General features: G+C 40.3%; 1 protein-coding gene across 8 annotated transcripts in view; it reads right to left on the bottom strand.

The window, feature by feature from the left end:
• The window catches only part of TNIK (TRAF2 and NCK interacting kinase), a 390,807-nt gene that overhangs the window by 153,274 nt on the left and 219,061 nt on the right, over window positions 1–18,472 (bottom strand). For all 8 annotated transcript variants that reach the window (XM_043473737.1, XM_043473739.1, XM_043473738.1 and 5 more), the window contains one exon: window positions 10,226–10,282. In XM_043473737.1, the coding sequence (XP_043329672.1) occupies window positions 10,226–10,282 (57 nt within the window). The remainder of the gene's footprint in view (window positions 1–10,225; window positions 10,283–18,472) is intronic.

Genomic DNA, 18,472 nt, shown 5'->3' with positions numbered 1-18,472 from the left:
TGAGGAAACAGACCCAGGGTGTTTCAATAACTTACCTAATCCCACATCGCTTCATTGCAGCACTGCTAGAATTTGAGACCTTGCTATGGCATTCTCCAGGCAGCAATTGGATTTGTTGTATACGTTAACCCTAAACTAAATTCATTCAACACATATTTATTTCTGTCTGCTCTATCCCAGGCACAATGCTAAATAACATTAGCGGTAATAATAATTGTATAATATAGTCACACCCCCCCCCCCAGTATCCTCAAGGAACTGGTTCTAGGACCCCCATGGATACCGAAACCCACGTCTCTTATGTAAAGTGGCACCCTGCAACCAGCCTGCCGTATCTGTGGGTTTCAACCTCAGATCTAACTAACACCGTGAATACAGAGAGCTGCCTGTAATACAACAATGGACCTAACACTTTCAAGCTCTTCCACGATAAAACTTAACTATAGTCTCGTGGGGGACAAAAATGGATATCAAATAATGATACAGATACATGCAAAATTATTAACATGAGAGGTTCGAGTAGCTTATCTAATTAGGAGCATCAGGGGAGACAGCCAAGAAATCCAAGTGTGAGCTGAATTCTAAAGGCCATGTGGGAGCTACCCAGTTAGGGGGAAAGAACAAATATAATATGATGTGACTGAGGAGGCATTGGTCTCCTGGCAGAATCAGTGACTGCCAAGGCCTGTTACCCGGATGGGGTAGGGCATGTGGTTTCCTATAGGAATCATTGGTGCTATGGAGAGAAAAATGAAAAATATATGCAAGAGATGCCATGACAGTAACACCTGTGTTCTATGTACTAAGCTCAAATGCTTTATAAATACCCACATTTACTTCTCACACTAACTTTAAGAGAGAAGTGATATTATCCATATTTATACATGTAAAGGGTTTCCCAGGTGGCTCCGTGGTCAAGAATTCGCCTGCCATAAAGGAGACCCAAGAGATGCGGGTTTGATCTCTGGGTTGGGAAGGCCCCCTGGAGTAGGAAATGGCAACCCACTCCAGTATTCTTGCCTGAAAATTCCATAGAGTTTTAGAGGAGTATGGTAGGCACCAGTCCTTAGGGTCTCAGAGAGTCAAATACGACTGAACACACACACAGAGCACAACAACATACATGTGTAATAAATGGAGGGTAAGCAACATGCCCAGGATAAGAGAGCCCGGAAGTGTCAAAACTAGGACAGACTGAGATGGTGACAGTTTGCATTGCCCTTCTTTGCTATTGTTGTTCAGTTGCTAAGTTGTGTCTGACTCATTGCAACCTCATGGACTGCAGCACTCCAGGCTTCCCTGTTCTTCACTATCTCCCAGTTTGCTCAAACGCATGTCCACTGAGTGGGTGATGCCATCCAACCATCACATCCTAGGCTAACCTGCTCCCTCTCTACTAGGAAGTGGTGTCCCCTAGAGAAGCAAATATGACAAGGGTGGCATGCATGCTTCTCACACCCATGCCAGCACTGATACATGACTCCCAAGAGAACTACAAATTTATAAGATAGGTTCTAACCCTAGGAATATTTCATTTATTGGGCTAAAATCTATCATCAATAAGACAGCTTTTCCAACAACATGGATGAACCTAGGGATTATCATACTAAGGGAAGTAAGTCAGAAAGAGAAAGACAAATACCATATGATACAACTGACATGTGGAATCCAAAATATGACACAAATGAATCTATCTACGAAACAGACCCACAGACATAGAGAACAGACCTGTGGTTGCCAAAGCAAGGCAGGATCTGGGGGGGAGGGTTGGGAGGTTGGGATTAGCAGAGGCAAACTATTATATTTAGGATGGATAAACAACAAGATCCCACTGTATAGCACAGGGAACTATAATATTTTGTGATAAATCATAATGTAAAGGAATATGTAATATATATATATGTGTGTGTGTGTGTGTGTGTGTGTGTGTGTGTGTATATATATATATATATATATATATAAAGCTATGACAAGCCTAGACAGCATATTAAAAAGCAGAGACATCATTTTGCCAACAAAGGTCTGTACAGTCAAAATTCTGGTTTTTCCAGTAGTCATGTACAGATGTGAGAGTTGGACCATAAAGAAGGCTGGAGCACCTCAGAATTGATGCTTTCACACTGTGGTGCTGGAGAAGACTCTTGAGAGTCCCTTGGACAGCAAAGAGATCAAACCAGTCAATCCTTAAGGAAATCACTCTGAATATTCATTGAAGGACTGATGCTGAAGCTCCAATACTTTGGCCACCTGATGTGAAAAGCTGACTCACTGGAAAAGACCCTGGTGCTGGGAAAGATTGAAGGCAGGAGGAGAAGTGGGTGACAGACGATGAGATGGTTGTATGGCGTCACTGACTCAATGGACATGAGTTTGAGCAAACTCCAGGAGATGGTGACGGACAGGGAAGCCTGGTGCTGCAGTCCATGAGGTTGCAAAGAGTCAGACACAACTTAGCAACTGAACAACAACAGTCACTTTATTGGGGAACAAATGCACTGGCAACCAAAATAAGTGAGTTTCCTTCTTAAATTTTCCCTTAATACTCTCTGTATACTCCCTCAAAGTTAATCAGAACTCTACATAACCGTTCAACTGTTTGTTAAATATCTTTCACTCATGTTGGAATTTATGATTCCAGAAGATAGCACCCTTGTCTGTCTTATTCACTACCATGACCCCAAAGGACAGCACATTCATTTATTCTTAGTGAATGAATAATTATTGTGATTTCAGTCTTTAGCTTCTGGAATGTAGCCTCACTTTCTCTTTTGGATTCTGCTCTATAGTAACCCATTGTTCGGGGTAAGACTAATAACTCTGAGGTGGTGAAGACTGGGCTGATTCAAGCTATTTACACATACTGACAATGAACTAACCCACACTTGTGCCACATGTGGCATGGGGCTCATAGTACAGGCTACCATCCCAGTACAGAAGTTCAATGCACATTATAACATCCTCTTTTCATTCCTCTTGAATGTCCCACTCAGGCATTCACTGTCTCTTACCAAGACCTATATTTATTGAGGAAATGTTATGTACCAGGCACTAGATAGTATATAAATTTAATCTCAAAACAAGTTTGCAATGTTTGTATTTGCATCTAACAGACAAGAAAAAATGAGATTCAGAAAAGTTAAAAAGTTTTTTCAAGGGGAGTAAGGAGAGGAGGGGGGTGTGAATTCAGCTCTATCTGAATCTGAAGGCCATGCTCCTGCAATGCCCATCCCCATCTGTCATTCCAGTAACAGGGCTGTGGAGAAGGTGGGTACACCCTGACTGGCTGGATTTGAATTCTAACTCTGGCATTTACTGTCTGTGAAGCTCGGGCAAGTTGTGTATAATTTTTATCCTTTCAATTAATTCCTCATTTGTAAAATGGATAGATTAGCTTGCTCCTCTAATGGGAATTGTTTCAAGGACTAAATGAGTTAGAATATGTTGTATTAAGTACTAAGAACAATGCTTGGCACCTAATAAGCAATCAATGATAGTAATCTTTATTCTTGACTATGGCTGCTATCGTTATTACTGTTACCAACATTATGTTCTATGCTACCCATCACTCCACTGAATTGTCCCCCTTTGGGAGGGAAGAACCAAAAGTGCCTGGAGCAGTATGTCCTCTAATTCTTCCAAATAACCTAAGAAGAAAAGATTTTTTCTTGGTTCAATTTCAGCAAACACTCAATGAGTCCATTAACTATAGGCAAAGAACTCGACCAGAAGCTACCGGGAGAAGACCACTTCCTCACTCTTTAAAGAGAGATGGAGACTGGCTGAAAGCTTCACCCACAGGAGTTCAGTAAGTAAGACAAAAATAGAAACTCAGTCAAGCAGGGCTTATATTGCATCCTTCTAGTAGGCAAATCCCATCATGTTATTTTGCTATTTAACTTCTGGTTAAACACACTGGCTCTAGCAGTGGTGTGAAGAAGGGGCCAGGACTGACAGCCTCCCTCCCCTTGTATAAAACAACCCCCCTATATCTCTTCTATATAATGGGTTTTTGCCTAAGCCTATTTGATCTAAGGGTTTTATTGGAAAAATTGAAAAATGAAAACCTTGTAATGTCCTTGCCATAGCACTCAATTCCTTCTTGACCTGGCCCTAATCTGTACAGATTCACCTTGTATCACTCTCTCCTCAGAACTATTTTTATCCTAAAACTAACCTATGTAATGCTTCCCTGGTGGATCAGATGTAAAGAATCCACCTGCAATGCAGGAGACCCAGGTTCCATCCTTGGGTTAAGAAGATCCCCTGGAGAAGGAAATGGCAACCCACTCTAGTATTCTTGCCTGGAGAATCCCATGGAAAGAGGATCCTGGTGGGCTATAGTCTACGGAATCGCAGAGTCGGACATGACTGAGTGACTCACACACACACACACACACACACACACACACATAATAGTTTCCAGAACGTGCTGCATACTTTCTCAGCCTCCATGTCTTGGCACAGGCTGTTTTCTTGTGGTCAGAAACATTTTTGTCTGATTGTCCTCCTGGGCCTAATTATTACCCCTCACTGTCACATTACATTTTATACATAACTGTATAATTTTATGACTTTATTATAAAATGGATTAGCTTTACTTACAAATATTTAGGACAATGTTGTATTATTGTAAGCTCCCTTCAGACAAAGAATCACTTTTTCAACTTTGAATTTCTAGTGTCTGTCATAAAATAGGTGTTTAGTAAATGTTTATCAAATAAATTAATTTTAAAAATCACACTAGATGAAATATTAAACAGCCTTCTATATTAACTGAAGACCTGAGGCAATGTGATAGGCAGGGTGGACTTAAAAGAGTTAAAATACTCAAGTTGAAATACTCAGTCCATCATTTACATGTTACATTAAACGAGATACTTAATATGCCTAGTTTTCTCATCTTTATAATGAAACTAATAATGGAGTCTGGTGATTATTGACAGCATTCAGTGAAATCAATATACAGAAAATATTTTAAAGAGTTCTGACTCATAATAATGACTCCATCAATGTTAGCTACCATTTTTATTATTTCAGGCTGAAATATAAAAAATTGTAACTGAGAGGCACCTTATTTAAGGACTAAATCAGTTTAAAATAACATTGACTATAATGATATAATCTCATAATAATCTAATTATCTTGTTTTTCCCTGCTCAACACCCTCCCTGCCCTTTGATCTTAACAGTTATCACGATTTTCTTTAAGGATGCCTCCTTTCCACTGTTAGTTGCTCAGTCATGTCCAACTCTGAGACTCCATGGACTATAGCCCGCCAGGCTCCACTGTCCATGGAATTCTCCAGGCAAGAATACTGGAGTGGGTTGCCATTTCCTTCTCCAAGGGATCTTTTTGACCCAGAGATGAAACTTGGGTCTCCAGCACTGCAGGCACACTTTTTACCACCAGAGCCACAGGGATCAGATGTGGCTCAAGAGAAACAGAATTGGCACTGGGATGGTGAGGTGACCCAAGCTGGGCTTCTGATATTGAGACTTGCACTCTTGCTGAGACTAAGGGCAATAAAGTAATTAGAACATGAGCCTGCAGCTGCTGGTGGAAAGAAAGCAAAGTCCAGAGATGGAGAGATACACAATTTCCAACTAATCATGTTACTTCCTAGACCCTGCTGAGCTTTTTTTTTTTAAATATACACAAAACAATAAATTCTGTTTTCAGCTTCATCCATTCTGAGTGGGGCTTTGGTACTAAAACCCAACATGTCCTGAGCAATGATCAAACCAGTCATTGTTAAGATGAAAGCCTATAATACCAAGTTATTATGTTATCAAGTCCTACATGGACTTCAAGGTATCATTGTAAAGGGACTAGTTTACACCAGAAATTTTGATCCAAATGAAGATGGAGATTATTTGCAGGGTGATCAAAGGACCATAGTCTCTTCATACTTGGCCTAGAAAAGTGCTGTTCCGGTTGGTGTGCTTGTAGAAAAGCTTGTAGAAAAGGCAGAATCCGCCACACTCCAGACCATCAGGGATCAGTAGACATACGGAAAAATTGTAATGCTTACCTTCTTTACTTAATCCTCTGATTATTGGACATTTCTGTCTGACAGGGAATTCTCTGATTTCACCAGTTTAGTCATGAATTGTAAAAGATGAACTTTTTAGATAACATCCAGAATTTTATGGGAAATGTGCTGTTCTATAAGCGGTTCCTTGTTTGGCCTAATATTGCTAAACACAGAAGTAAAGGAACCTCAATAATAATTAATGTACATCAAAGATGTCATCTGATTATTTTAGTTAGGTTTGCACAAGTAATGAAGAGTGGTTTATCCATTGAAATTGCAGAGGTTATACGACAAAGGAAATTTACACAAACTAAATTTGTGAATTGACTAAAACAGAATCATCTACCCAGACTGAATTAATTCTGTGCTTCTCAGGAATGTAACATCCAACATGATAAATATAATTAACACTGCTGTCTATTATATATGAGTGTTGTAGAGTAAATCCAGAGTTTTGTTTTTTTTTTCAGGTTTCTTTTTTTCTTTTTTTTTTTCCATTTATTTTTATTAGTTGGAGGCTAATTACTTTACAATATTGTAGTGGGTTTTGTCATACATTGACAAGAATCAGCCATGGATTTACATGTATTCCCCATCCCGATCCCCCCTCCCAGCTCACTCTCCACCCGATCCCTCTGGGTCTTCCCAGTGCACCAGGCCGAGCACTTGTCTCATGCATCCAGCCTGGGCTGGTGATCTGTTTCACCCTAGATAAAATACATGTTTCGATGATGTTCTCTCAAAACATCCCACCCTCGCCTTCTCCCACATGAATTCATTTGAATCAGTTCTAATGAGATGGATGAAACGGAGTTCTTATCACAAGAAAAAAATCTTTTTTCTATTTCTCTAAGTTTGTATCTATATGAGATGATGAATGTTTATTAAACTTATTGTATAATCTTTTCTTGATATTTGTAAGCCTAATCATTATGCTGTACACCTACTGTATGTCAATTATATCTCAACAAACTTAGAAGAAAAAAAAGCAATAAATAAAAAAATTACGTGCTTTTCAAAAGAAAAAAAAAAAGGCAAGTTCTGAAGCTCCACCTAGAAATTCTGCAGCAAGCCCAGTATTTCTGCATTTCTGATGAGCACCCCAAGTGTGCTGAAAGTTCATAGATATTAGCCATCCACTATGAGGAACACTGCCCTAGAGGATACAGTTTTGTTTAGATAATTAAAGTACACAAATCCAGCTGGGAACGAATCCCCAGAAAACACTGAAATGCAAAAATTCTCATAATTATTTCAGAAACCGAAAGAACTTCAAAGACTGAGTTTAAGCCCTAATTCTGAAGCAAATATGGGCAAATTTGGAAGTGTCTCAGCTTTAAAACTAAAGAACATAAATATTACACTCAGTTTTTTCTGTATTATTTTCTTCTTTAAAAAAGGACATGGTATAGAATAAAAATAATTTAAAAATTGATTTCAAGGTGATAGTTTTATCAGTTTCATTACAATAATCTATAGTAACTTTCTAGTAGATCTTTGCAAACAATTAACAAAGGCAACCTTTGAGAATTCATCTCGGGGCAGCTATAATGAGCACAATTATAATAATTGGTAAGAAGCTTTTACAACATTCCATAATACACAAAAGACAACATGGCAAAATGAAATTGATTGTTTTCTGAGGACACCACATGAATTTCACAAAGGAAATCTTATGTTGACTACGATGTGTACAGGAGTGATACAACAGTCATTTGCTGCTAGATCATACACCATGGGAAATAAGAAAACCATTTCCCGATGTATATCCATGTTTGCCTTTGTTAAGGGTCAGTGGTTACATAATGGTCATGGTCAATGATGTGCCTAAAACAGGGAACTACCCAGACCTTTCAACAGAAGTTTCCCAAGAGAATCAAGCCCACATACTATAAAGCATCCATTATATGCAATGGATTGACTCTCCTGTGCATTGAAATGGTGCCAGCTCTTCACCATCCTGGGGAGAATTGAGGAAATTGTCTCTAAATCATCTTCGGTAGGGTTCAGTTGCCTTGTAAAACCCAGTTTAGAGAGGCTAACATAGCGTAGCTATGAAAATACATACTCTGGGATAAACTGCTGTGTATCTTTTTTTCTTCCAAGCAAGGTAGTCTAGCAATAGTAAATAATTCTCTGAGCAACTTAAAATCTCACAAATAGAACCAGAAAAGTGATATTCAGAGCTCTCAAGTCATACTTTGTGCATTAACATACAGCTCTGTGCACAACGAGATTAATGATATCAGTGGAACTCAACTGCAGTTCTGCAGACCCACACAACAGAACTTTACGGCATGAATGTCTTGGACTCCATCCACATCCATTAGTTGTTCAACTGCCAAGTGTACTGCATTATGTGGCGATCCTGTTCAATCCAAGGAAAATACAGTAGTACAACTTCAGCAGAATTGCAAAATAAATTCTTACTTGTTTTTTGCAGGGAGCTTGTGAAAGATTTACACATTTCTAATGGGTTTCTGTGTAGAGACTGATAGTATCTGCTCTTGATTTTTTTGTCAGACCCAGCTAATGAAAAATACATTCTCCCTTCACTCCTGACTAATAAAAGAACCCAGATGAACTGGGCACTTTGGTAGGATGAAAGACTACATTTCCCAGCTTCCCTTGCAGCGAGGTAGCCAAAGAAAGCAGAAGTAAATAAAAATGTTGTATGTAAGTAGAAAGAATTTCATTGAAGGGGCTATATTCTGTATCCTCTTCTCCCACCAACTCTCTCCCCATCCTACCCACCTTTTTTTTTGCCTGCCAAAGAATGTGATCAATGGAAATCCAACAACCACCTTGTGTCATGGAACTGACCTTACGTGTGGAAGCTATGTGTCAGAATGGTGGAACAGAAAGATAAAAACACCCTCCTACTCTGTCACATGGCTGCTACACATTTAACATGTGACGGTATAACACTTTCATCATGCTTAAGTCTCTGTTAATTTTAATTTTCTTTTACAAGTGGCAGAAACTAAACCTTATTAATATAATCTATATGCATTTTTCTTATTCAGTAAAGGCCAGGTGAATTAAAAAACTAATTGGGATGAACTATTTGAGATGGTTTGCAAGCTCTAAAATTTGAATAATGCATATAAGACAAATAAAAGGAAGGAGTACTTTAAGTGGTTCTAAACACATGGGAACAAAATTTTTCACCTGTTAAAATGCATATAATTTTAAAACTGCATATAACATAAAGAGGAATTCAGATTAAAAAATGACTAAGGAAAGGAAGTCATAAATGTATAGTATAAATGAAAAGTACTAAAATTAGTATCATGGTTAATAGCATAGCATATAATGTATACTTATCAAAGGTGACAAACAGGACCAAAGAAGACATGGCTTGAAGTCTGATTTATGGACAAACTGTGTGTATTTCTTATTTGTATACTGGTTCTTAATATCTTTGTGTGACCTATTCACTCTACATCTCTTTACACTAAGTAATCCACTTCTGGGACAAAAGGAAGACTGTGGTCTTTTAGCTTTTATGTATAGCTCACAAACATCTTTAGAAAAATTCCCAAGACAATAGAAAATTATTGACATGCTTTTGATGTCCAGGGAGACTTTCAAGTCTGATCTTTGCTCTGTACTCTAGAAAAGGCATTAAAATATTTTAAATAGGCCTAGCAAAAGGGATTGAGAGCATAAGATTGTATTTAAAATAAAGTCTATTTCTTAGATTGCTTTTAATTATCCAGGCAGAAATTTTATTTCAGTGTTGCCCAATAATAATAAGTATTTGTGCATATGGTGAATATTTGGTCCATAATATTTTGGGGAAGAAAATATTCATGTTATACATCCTACTAGGATTTTAGAGCCATCCAAACTCTTGCCTATTCCGGTGTTAGGTGGACTTTGGAGAAAACCGTTAAGACCCACCTCTTCAGTGTAATCTCAGTATTATTCTCTTAATACCTTCAAATCCTTGTTTTGTCTTCATATGCAAATGTCCTCGGTTGTGTTTATGTAAATTATTGGCACACATTGTTTTTCACTCTGCCTTAGATAAGGCAGTGTGTACGTAGCTAATTAGAAAGCAAAAGTGGGAAAGGTCTTAGATGTCTAAAAAAGATCCTATTTCCAAAAAGTGATTTTTCTCTATCACTAACTTCTTAAGACAAATATATAAAACAACTTTGAGATAGCAAGATAAAGATACATTACCCCTGTGACATCCATAACCTTGATGGCTGCCAGCTGGCCCGTTTTGACATGACGACCCTGTAAAAAAAATTTTAAACAATTCAGTTCTGATAAGCAATATTAGCATTAGGCTTCAACTGTAACAAACAATTATGTGGATCAATGTTACAGAGTGCCCATGGGGAAGACAGACAGATAGACAGACAGACATACAGAGAAATCTTAAATGCTTTGTAAATCAACCTCTATTTAATGTTTATTTTGTAACACATGTCCATCACTTTGTCTTTTGAGTTTGTTTTAGCAGCTTTTGTCAAGTTTAATAAAAGAGACAATGTCAAATAATGAGGTTCTACCTCCTCTCCAAGGTGTTAGGCAGGGGCTGGAGTTGGAAGAGGGGTGTACATGGAATATCTGGGTGGAGCAGACGCAAGCATCTCCTCTATCAGCAAGCCCTTGGTATGTGAAGAAATGGTAGTTTCCCTGATTATTAAAATCTCTTGTATTGTGACAGTCTCAAATGGATATGACTCTGCTGGAGTTCACTTGAGACTGCTAATTCATCTTCATCTTAAAAGGGGACCTAAAGCAAAATAGAGAGCAATCAATCTGAATTTGTGATCAAAGAGACACTATTGAGCCCAAGGAACTGCTTCCCCAGAGTGGGTATCTCTGGCCTTTTTAACTACAGGAAGCATCAAGCACTTGAAATGGGAAGAGAACAGGGTGTGGAGAGGAGGATATCCTCAAAGTGAAGCTTTACCTGCATGAGAAAGATAAACTCTATAACTGACTCTCAGACAGGGGTAAAGGTGGTCAGTGTCATTATTTCTAAATACATTCTTTACGTGGCTTTTAAAATACATTGTACCTATGACAAAACCCACTGAAATGTTGTGAAGTAATTAGCCTCCAACTAATAAAAAAAAAAATTAAAAAAAAAATAAATAAAAAAAATAAAAAAGTAATCAAGTCAAAATAAAATAAAATAAAATAAAATAAAATACATTGTACTTGCCACTGTTATCAGGCAGTATAATATATCTTCCAAGACAAATCCCTTTCACCTGAGGCAAATCCCTTTCACTTTCTAGGTCTCAGTTTCCTCATCTGAAAAATGGAAATAATGACAGTACCTAACTCACAGCAGTGAAGGAGGATTAAATGAGATAGTAATTGTAAAGTGCTTGGCAGGGCCTGGCACAGAATAGCTGTGAGAAGACGCTGGCTGTAGCTGTTTATGGCCCTGTCTTGGGATTCCTTTTGAGTGCTGTCTTCCCTTTGAGGTTATGCGTTTCACGAAGGCAAGTGCGTGCCTCATCATTGTGGTCCTAGCGCCCGGAGTAGTGGGTGCCCAGCCCGTAGACGGGGTGGCATGTTTCTGGATGAACAGCAGCAGTTAGTGAGGGCATATCCACCTGGAGGTGGAGGAGACAGATTTGGTGCTGCCTGTCACTTTTCTTCTCATCCGTCCCAGCTCTGTGTATGCATCTGCCTGATTCTAACAGTGGTTCCTTCACCTTTCAACCCCCATTCTGTTTCCTGTCTTTCCTCCTCATTCCGGAAAAAGCACAAATAAGAAGACTTTAAATCAGTAATCCAATATGGTCACAGACGTACGTCAATTTTCAATAAACTGAGGGAGGGGGTGGAAGGGTTACCACACTAAGAGTCCTGGATCAGAATTCCAGAGGCCTGGTTCTGCCCATGACCAGCTGGTTCATCAGAAGCAAGTTCTAATCATCCATCTGCAAACTGCACTCTGTGGTCGGAGATGGGGGGGGTGGGGGGGGAGGGTATCATTCTTAACACCCCAAGGAAATTTAGGAAAATTAGTTGGAAATTTAGCTTTCACAGTGACTGAGTGGAGGAGAATAGTACTGTGCTATTCAGAGCCCAGGGCCAGCAATGCTGACTTCGTGCAGAGGAGGAGGGCAATCTCATCCAAAGGAGAAGTAGCAACAGCGCCCTCTGTTGATAAACACTGTATGACCTCCAGGGTTGTCCTGGTCCCAGTAAGTCTGTGATGCTGTAATGGTGACCTTAACAAAGAAATCAGCTGCTTCTCTTTGGGAATAGAAAGTCTTTAAAGTAAGGGTCATTAAACAATGACTATTTCTCTAATATAGCACTAAAGAAGGGTAGGATCACTGCAGACAGAGGGTCTGGCTGATAACACAGCTGAAATTTCACCCTGAAATTCTTATAATGGTGCCATGCAGCCAGGGAACAGGAATGTTTGGGTATGTCTTCTGGGGACCTCTAAGAAGTGACCCCTGCCTGGCTCGCCACTGGCGGGCTCCCACCTGCTCTTACTTTGTGGTCCTTAACAAAAAACTCGCAGCAGTGGCCACAGGACTGGAAAAGGTCAGTTTTCATTTCAATCCCAAAGAAAGGCAATGCCAAAGAAAGTTCAAACTACCGCACAATTGCACTCATCTCACGCGCTAGCAAAGTAATGCTCAAAATTCTCCAAGCCAGGTTTCAAAAGTACATGAATCGTGGACTTCCAGATGTTCAAGCTGGATTTAGAAAAGGCAGAGGAACCAGAGATCAAATTGCCAACATCCACTGGATCATCGAAAAAGCAAGAGAGTTCCAGAAAAACATCTACTTCTGATTTACTGACTATGCCAAAGACTGTGTGGATCACAAGAAACTGTGGAAAATTCTGAAAGAGATGGGAATACCAGACCACCTGACCTGCCTCTTGAGAAACCTGTATGCAGGTCAGGAAGCAACAGTTAGAACTGGACATGGAACAACAGACTGGTTCCAAATAGGGAAAGGAGTATTTCAAGGCTGTATATTGTCACCTTGTTTATTTCACTTATATGCAGAGTACATTATGAGAAATGCTGGGCTGGATGAAGCTCATGTTGGAATCATGATAGCTGGGAGAAATATCAATAACCTCAGATATGCAGATGACACCACCCTTATGGCAGAAAGCGAAGAAAAACTAAAGAGTCCCTTGATGAAAGTGAAAGAGGAGAGTGAAAAAGTTGGCTTAAAGCTCAACATTCAGAAAACTAAGATCATGGCATCTGGTCCCATCACTTTATGGCAAATAGATGGGAAAACAGTGGAAACAGTGAGAGACTTTATTTTGGGGGGGGCTCCAAAATCACTGCAGATGGTGATTGCAGCCATGAAATTAAAGGACGCTTGCTCATTGGAAGAAAAGCTATGACTAACCTAGACAGCATATTAAAAAGCAGAGATATTACTTTACCAACAAAGGTCTGTCTAGTGAAAGTTACGGTTTTTCCAGTAGTCATGTATAGACGTGAGAGTTGGACTATAAAAAAAGCTGAGCACTAAAGAATTGATGCTTTTGAACTGTGGTGTTGGAGAAGACCCTTCAGAGTCCCTTGGACTGCAGGGAGATCCAACCAGTCCATCCTAAAGGAAATCAGTCCTGAATATTCATTGGAAGGACTGATGCTGAAGCTGAAGCTCAAATACTTTGGCCACCTGATGCCAAGAACCTACTCATTTGAAAAGACCCTGATGCTGGGAAAGATTGACGGTGGGAGGAGAAGGGGACAACAGAGGATGAGATGGTTGGATGGTATCACTGACACAATGGACATGAGTTTGAGTAGGCTCCAGGAGTTGGTGATGGACAGGGAAGCCTGGCGTGCTGCAGTCCACGGGGTCGCAAAGACACGACTGAGCGACTGAACTGATTGACTGATAAACTAACACTAGAAAAGAAAACTTACTTCTCCTCCATTTAAAATCTCCCTTCCAAGTTGAAATAACTGTTCTCAACGAGTCTGACAGACAACCAAATAATACACCTTGGGGATGGCAGTTTGGGTTTAAATGAGATCCTAGAGGTGGAACAATTAGCAGTCTCAGTTCAGTGCCAGCAAGGGTCCATGCTCTGGAACAGGAAGGCGGCTGAGCTGTCGATGAGGGGCCACCAAGAAGGCTGCCCAGCACGAGTTGCCTTTTACATCACTGGGGAATGCCAAACTAAATTAGGATCCAGATGAAGGCAGGCTTTGATGGGACGGCTAGGAATCAGCTGACCTATAAGATCACTAGACACCTGAGGCACATCAGCGTTAAGACAGCGTTCAAAGAGGCGACTTCATAAAGTTACAAATAAATTGAATAGGGAAAGCCCTCGAGGGGCCTAACTTAATCCTTCTTTTAGAGATCAGGCCAAAATCTCACAACTGATGAAGACCTAAACCCAGGATGCTTTTTCATCTGTTCCACTTCTGCTTTCCAGTTCCTGAATGTGAAATTTTATCACTAAAATTTAAACATAATTTTTTAAACCAACCTTTTCATATTTTATTTAATTTGAATTAAACATGAACCATTTGTCCCTGTTTCATGTAGGATTCATTTTTTTTTTTTTGAGAGCAGGGAAACAGGGAGGATGTTATTATTAAAAAAATGTGTGAAGTGAAAATTCAATACTACTAATTTTAACTTATTCCCAATTACAAGAGAAATTAAAAATATAGACTCTATTTAATTTGGATCTAAAGTATATATTCAGCCAAGGAGTAAAAATTAAACTCTGGGGGAAAAGAAACTTTAAAGGAGACAAAGAATTAAAATTTTTTATCCATGAAAATTGGGGGGAAATACCCCATTAAATTGTGATTGCTGAGTCATTTCTTAATGAAAGATGAAGTAAGAGTTTTTTTTTTTTTTTCTACTGACATAACCAACAATAACAAAAACAACAGACTCAATCTGGAAAAACAAAATTGGTATTCCACTAGGACCCAAAGCCTTAATCATGTCCTGAAACATAAAAAGCCCTTTGAAAGATAGGAGGGAAAAAAAACATCAAATCAAGTCAGAGAGAGCAGAGGCCATGGGGTCACTCAGCTGGCATGAATCTGAGTCCCCCCAGAACAGTTTCTCTGTCGAGTTTATGATTAACCTCTCTATCCAAAACTTTATTTCCTTTCTAGTTCCACATCTGTTCCCCTTGAAATTGACAAGTATCATAGCAAAGAGGGGACTGGAACTGAGCAGGACCCTGTGGGGCCCTCCTGGGTACAAAGCCCCTTGGTGTCTACCTTATCTGGTTTGTGGAAAAAGACTTTAGTCTCCTTAGGTCTTCCCTGAGTTTCAAAGAGCAGAGTCAAGAAGTTAATGATTCAGACAAGAGTCACTTGGCACCCAGTTCCCTCCCAAAGGGGTACAGATAACAATTGGATGTGTATCTTTGAATTATTCTGCAGAAACTAAGATACCCACCCAGGTAGAGGATCGTGACTACATGCTGACCACAAGCATGCAGACCCCCGACTGGGAGGAACCAGAAGGTTGAGTTCCAGAAACACCACCCTGTTCAGTTCAGTTCAGTCACTCAGTCGTGTCCGACTCTTTGTGACCCCATGAATCGCAGCACGCCAGGCATCCCTGTCCATCACCAACTCCTGGAGTCTACTCAAACCCACGTCCATCGAGTCGGTGATGCCATCCAACCATCTCATCCTCTGTCATCCCCTTCTCCTCCTGCCCCCAATTCATCCCAGCATCAGAGTCTTTTCAAATGAGTCAACTCTTCGAATGATGTGGCCAAAGTACTGGAGTTTCAGCTTCAGCATCCATCCTTCCAATGAACACCCAGGACTGATCTCCTTTAGGATGGACTGGTTGGATCTCCTTGCAGTCCAAGGGACCCTGTTACCTCACCATAAACCCATCAGAAGGTCCATGAGCTGATCAAGGATCCTTATGACCTTCTCCCCTAATACTGTCTTTAAGAACCCTTGCTTGAATGCCATTATGGAGTTTGGGGTTTTTGAGTATGAACCACCCATTCTACTTGCTTGGTCCCTGAAAGAAATAAAATTTCTTTGGAGAGAAATCTGCTCCAGACTCTCGGCATTTAGGCTTGTTTGGCCTCACTGTGCCTCAGGCACATGAACTTGGATTGCACAATAGGTGGGAGCACACCATGCAGGTGTTTAGACAGACTTACAAACCCATTCTGCTTCCCCTTCTTTTTATCCTTCTACCTCACACTTGAGGAGTACAGTACCTTCAAGGACTATAGTACCTTCAGCTCTCTAGATCCACAGGTTCCACATTCACATATACATTCAACTCAAGTCAAACAGAAAATACTTGGGGAAAAAAATTCTGGGACGTTCCCAGAAGAAAAACTTGAGTTTATCTGCATGCCAGCTACTATTTACATGGTATTTATCACTATTTACATAGCATTCACATTGTATTAGGCATTGTAAGTAATTTAGAGATTATCTATACTATACTGGAGAATGCACATAAATAATATGCAAATACTGTGCTATCTTATGTAAAGGACTTGAGCATCCACAGATGGTTGGACCCAAGCAGGATCCTGGAATCAATACATAGCCCAATCCCCATCCCACCATAGATACGGAGGGACTACGTTGCCCCTTTACCTACTCCCTAAAATAAATACAAGAGAAAAACAATGGTTGTGTCCAAAATAGCCATGCAAGCCTGATCTCTTCTATTGCTGTTATTTTCTAAGGAACAGTAAGATGGCTTAAAACTGCTGGCTCGAGGCAAGCCTGAAAGAGAGTCCTTTCATTTCTAGGTCACTGAAACACATTTGTTTCTAACACAGCACAGTAGAAAACCAAGGCTGAGGAAAATGCAGAAATTCTGCCCACCATCTCCGTTCCTACCTTGTCCAAGCAGGTAGAGTGCTTTTAGTTCTTTGTGCTTAGCTTAGATTTGATCTTGCCTTTATTGAGGAAGACTTCTTCAATTTCCTAATTTCAAGCAAGTGCCCTTACCTTTGTGTTTTCATAGCATCCTACACTAACCTACCAATTGTAATCCAACACTGTAATTTTCAAAATGTGCACCATAAGAACCATGAAAATAAATGAAATAGAAAAAAACAAAACAAAGCAAAATGCAGTGTAGAGCATGTAGTAACGGCAGCTGTTGTTTCACAGATTAAATGTTACGGTTACACTGATCACCTGCCTATCAATGATACTGTAAAACGCAACCCAGATTCTCCTTTTAAGACTGAAGTAGCTGACAGCTCTCAGCCAAGGCCCTCTTGGATCTGCCAGAAGCCCAAGGTCATGCTCCCTCCTGGAGACAGCCAACTCCAGTGGCTGGCTGATGCAGAAGTATAAAGGCTCAGGCCTTTAGTTTTAAAGTTGGGCAATTCTGAAGAGCCTGCTCAGCCCCTGACCTCTCCTTGAGATGGCTGAGGTCTGTCTTGAGACGTGCATGCATGCTAGGTCACTTCAGTCATGTCCAACTCTTTGTGACCTTATGAACCTTAGCCTGCCAGGCTCCTCTGTCCATGGGATTCTCCAGGCAAGAATCCTGGAGTGGGTTGCCATTCCCTCCTCCAGGGCATGAGACTGCATTGCAGTTAAACTTCCTCTGCACAAAACTGTGCGTGCTGCTTGGTCACTCAGTCAAGTGATTGAGTCATTCAGTCACTCAGGGTCCAACTCTTTGTGACTCCATGGACTATAGCCTTCCAGGCTCCTCTGTCCATGGGATTTTCCCAGCAAGAATACCGGAGTGGGTTGCCATTTCTTCCTTCAAGGGATCTTTCCGATTCAGGAATCAAAACTGTGTCTCCTAAGTCTCCAGCATTGCAGGTAGAGTCTTTTAACATTCTGCACAATGCCAGTTTTTTTTTCCCCCTACAGGTGTAGATCCTAAGAACACTCTCTAGTGTAATACCTACATACATATATCTCCATCTCAGGATCTGTTCCCTGGGAAACTCTATCTAAGACAATTGGTACCAGGAAGGGCCTGAGGAGACAAGCTCTCAGAGTAGCTGTCAATAAGACTCCCATCACTGGTGGCAGGTGGCTCAGTGATAGTCCCTGGCACATTGCAGCAGCGTCGCTGTGAACGCATTCACTAGTGGGGAACTGGAGTAGGTTACAGGTGCCAGGGAACACACCAGTGAGCCCAATATTTCAGACTTCTGAGATGTCCTTAGGAAACAGTAGTTTAAAAAAGTAGAATCAGATGGCTTTTGCAGAGAATCACTGATGTACTAGAGAAAGACAGTGAAGACAGTGAAAACCAGAGGTGATTGATCATCAACTGAAGGTAACATATGAAAATCATAAGGGAGGTCAGATTAAATTCCAAGGTCTGTGCAATATCTTTAATCAAGATGGGACCATCTCTTCTGAAGATGCAGAGGGCTCCAGGGATGAAGGGTTTCAAGCATCCAAGTGCATCAACTTGAATGTCTCTATTCCAAGTTTCAAAGCTCATTTCTTCTTAGGCTTGAACTAA

Source organism: Cervus canadensis, chromosome 7 (genome assembly GCF_019320065.1).
Source record: "Cervus canadensis isolate Bull #8, Minnesota chromosome 7, ASM1932006v1, whole genome shotgun sequence".
Lineage (NCBI taxonomy): Eukaryota > Metazoa > Chordata > Mammalia > Artiodactyla > Cervidae > Cervus > Cervus canadensis.
The sequence above is the reverse complement of the archived record's forward strand: the minus strand, read 5'-3'. Positions and strand labels throughout refer to the sequence as shown.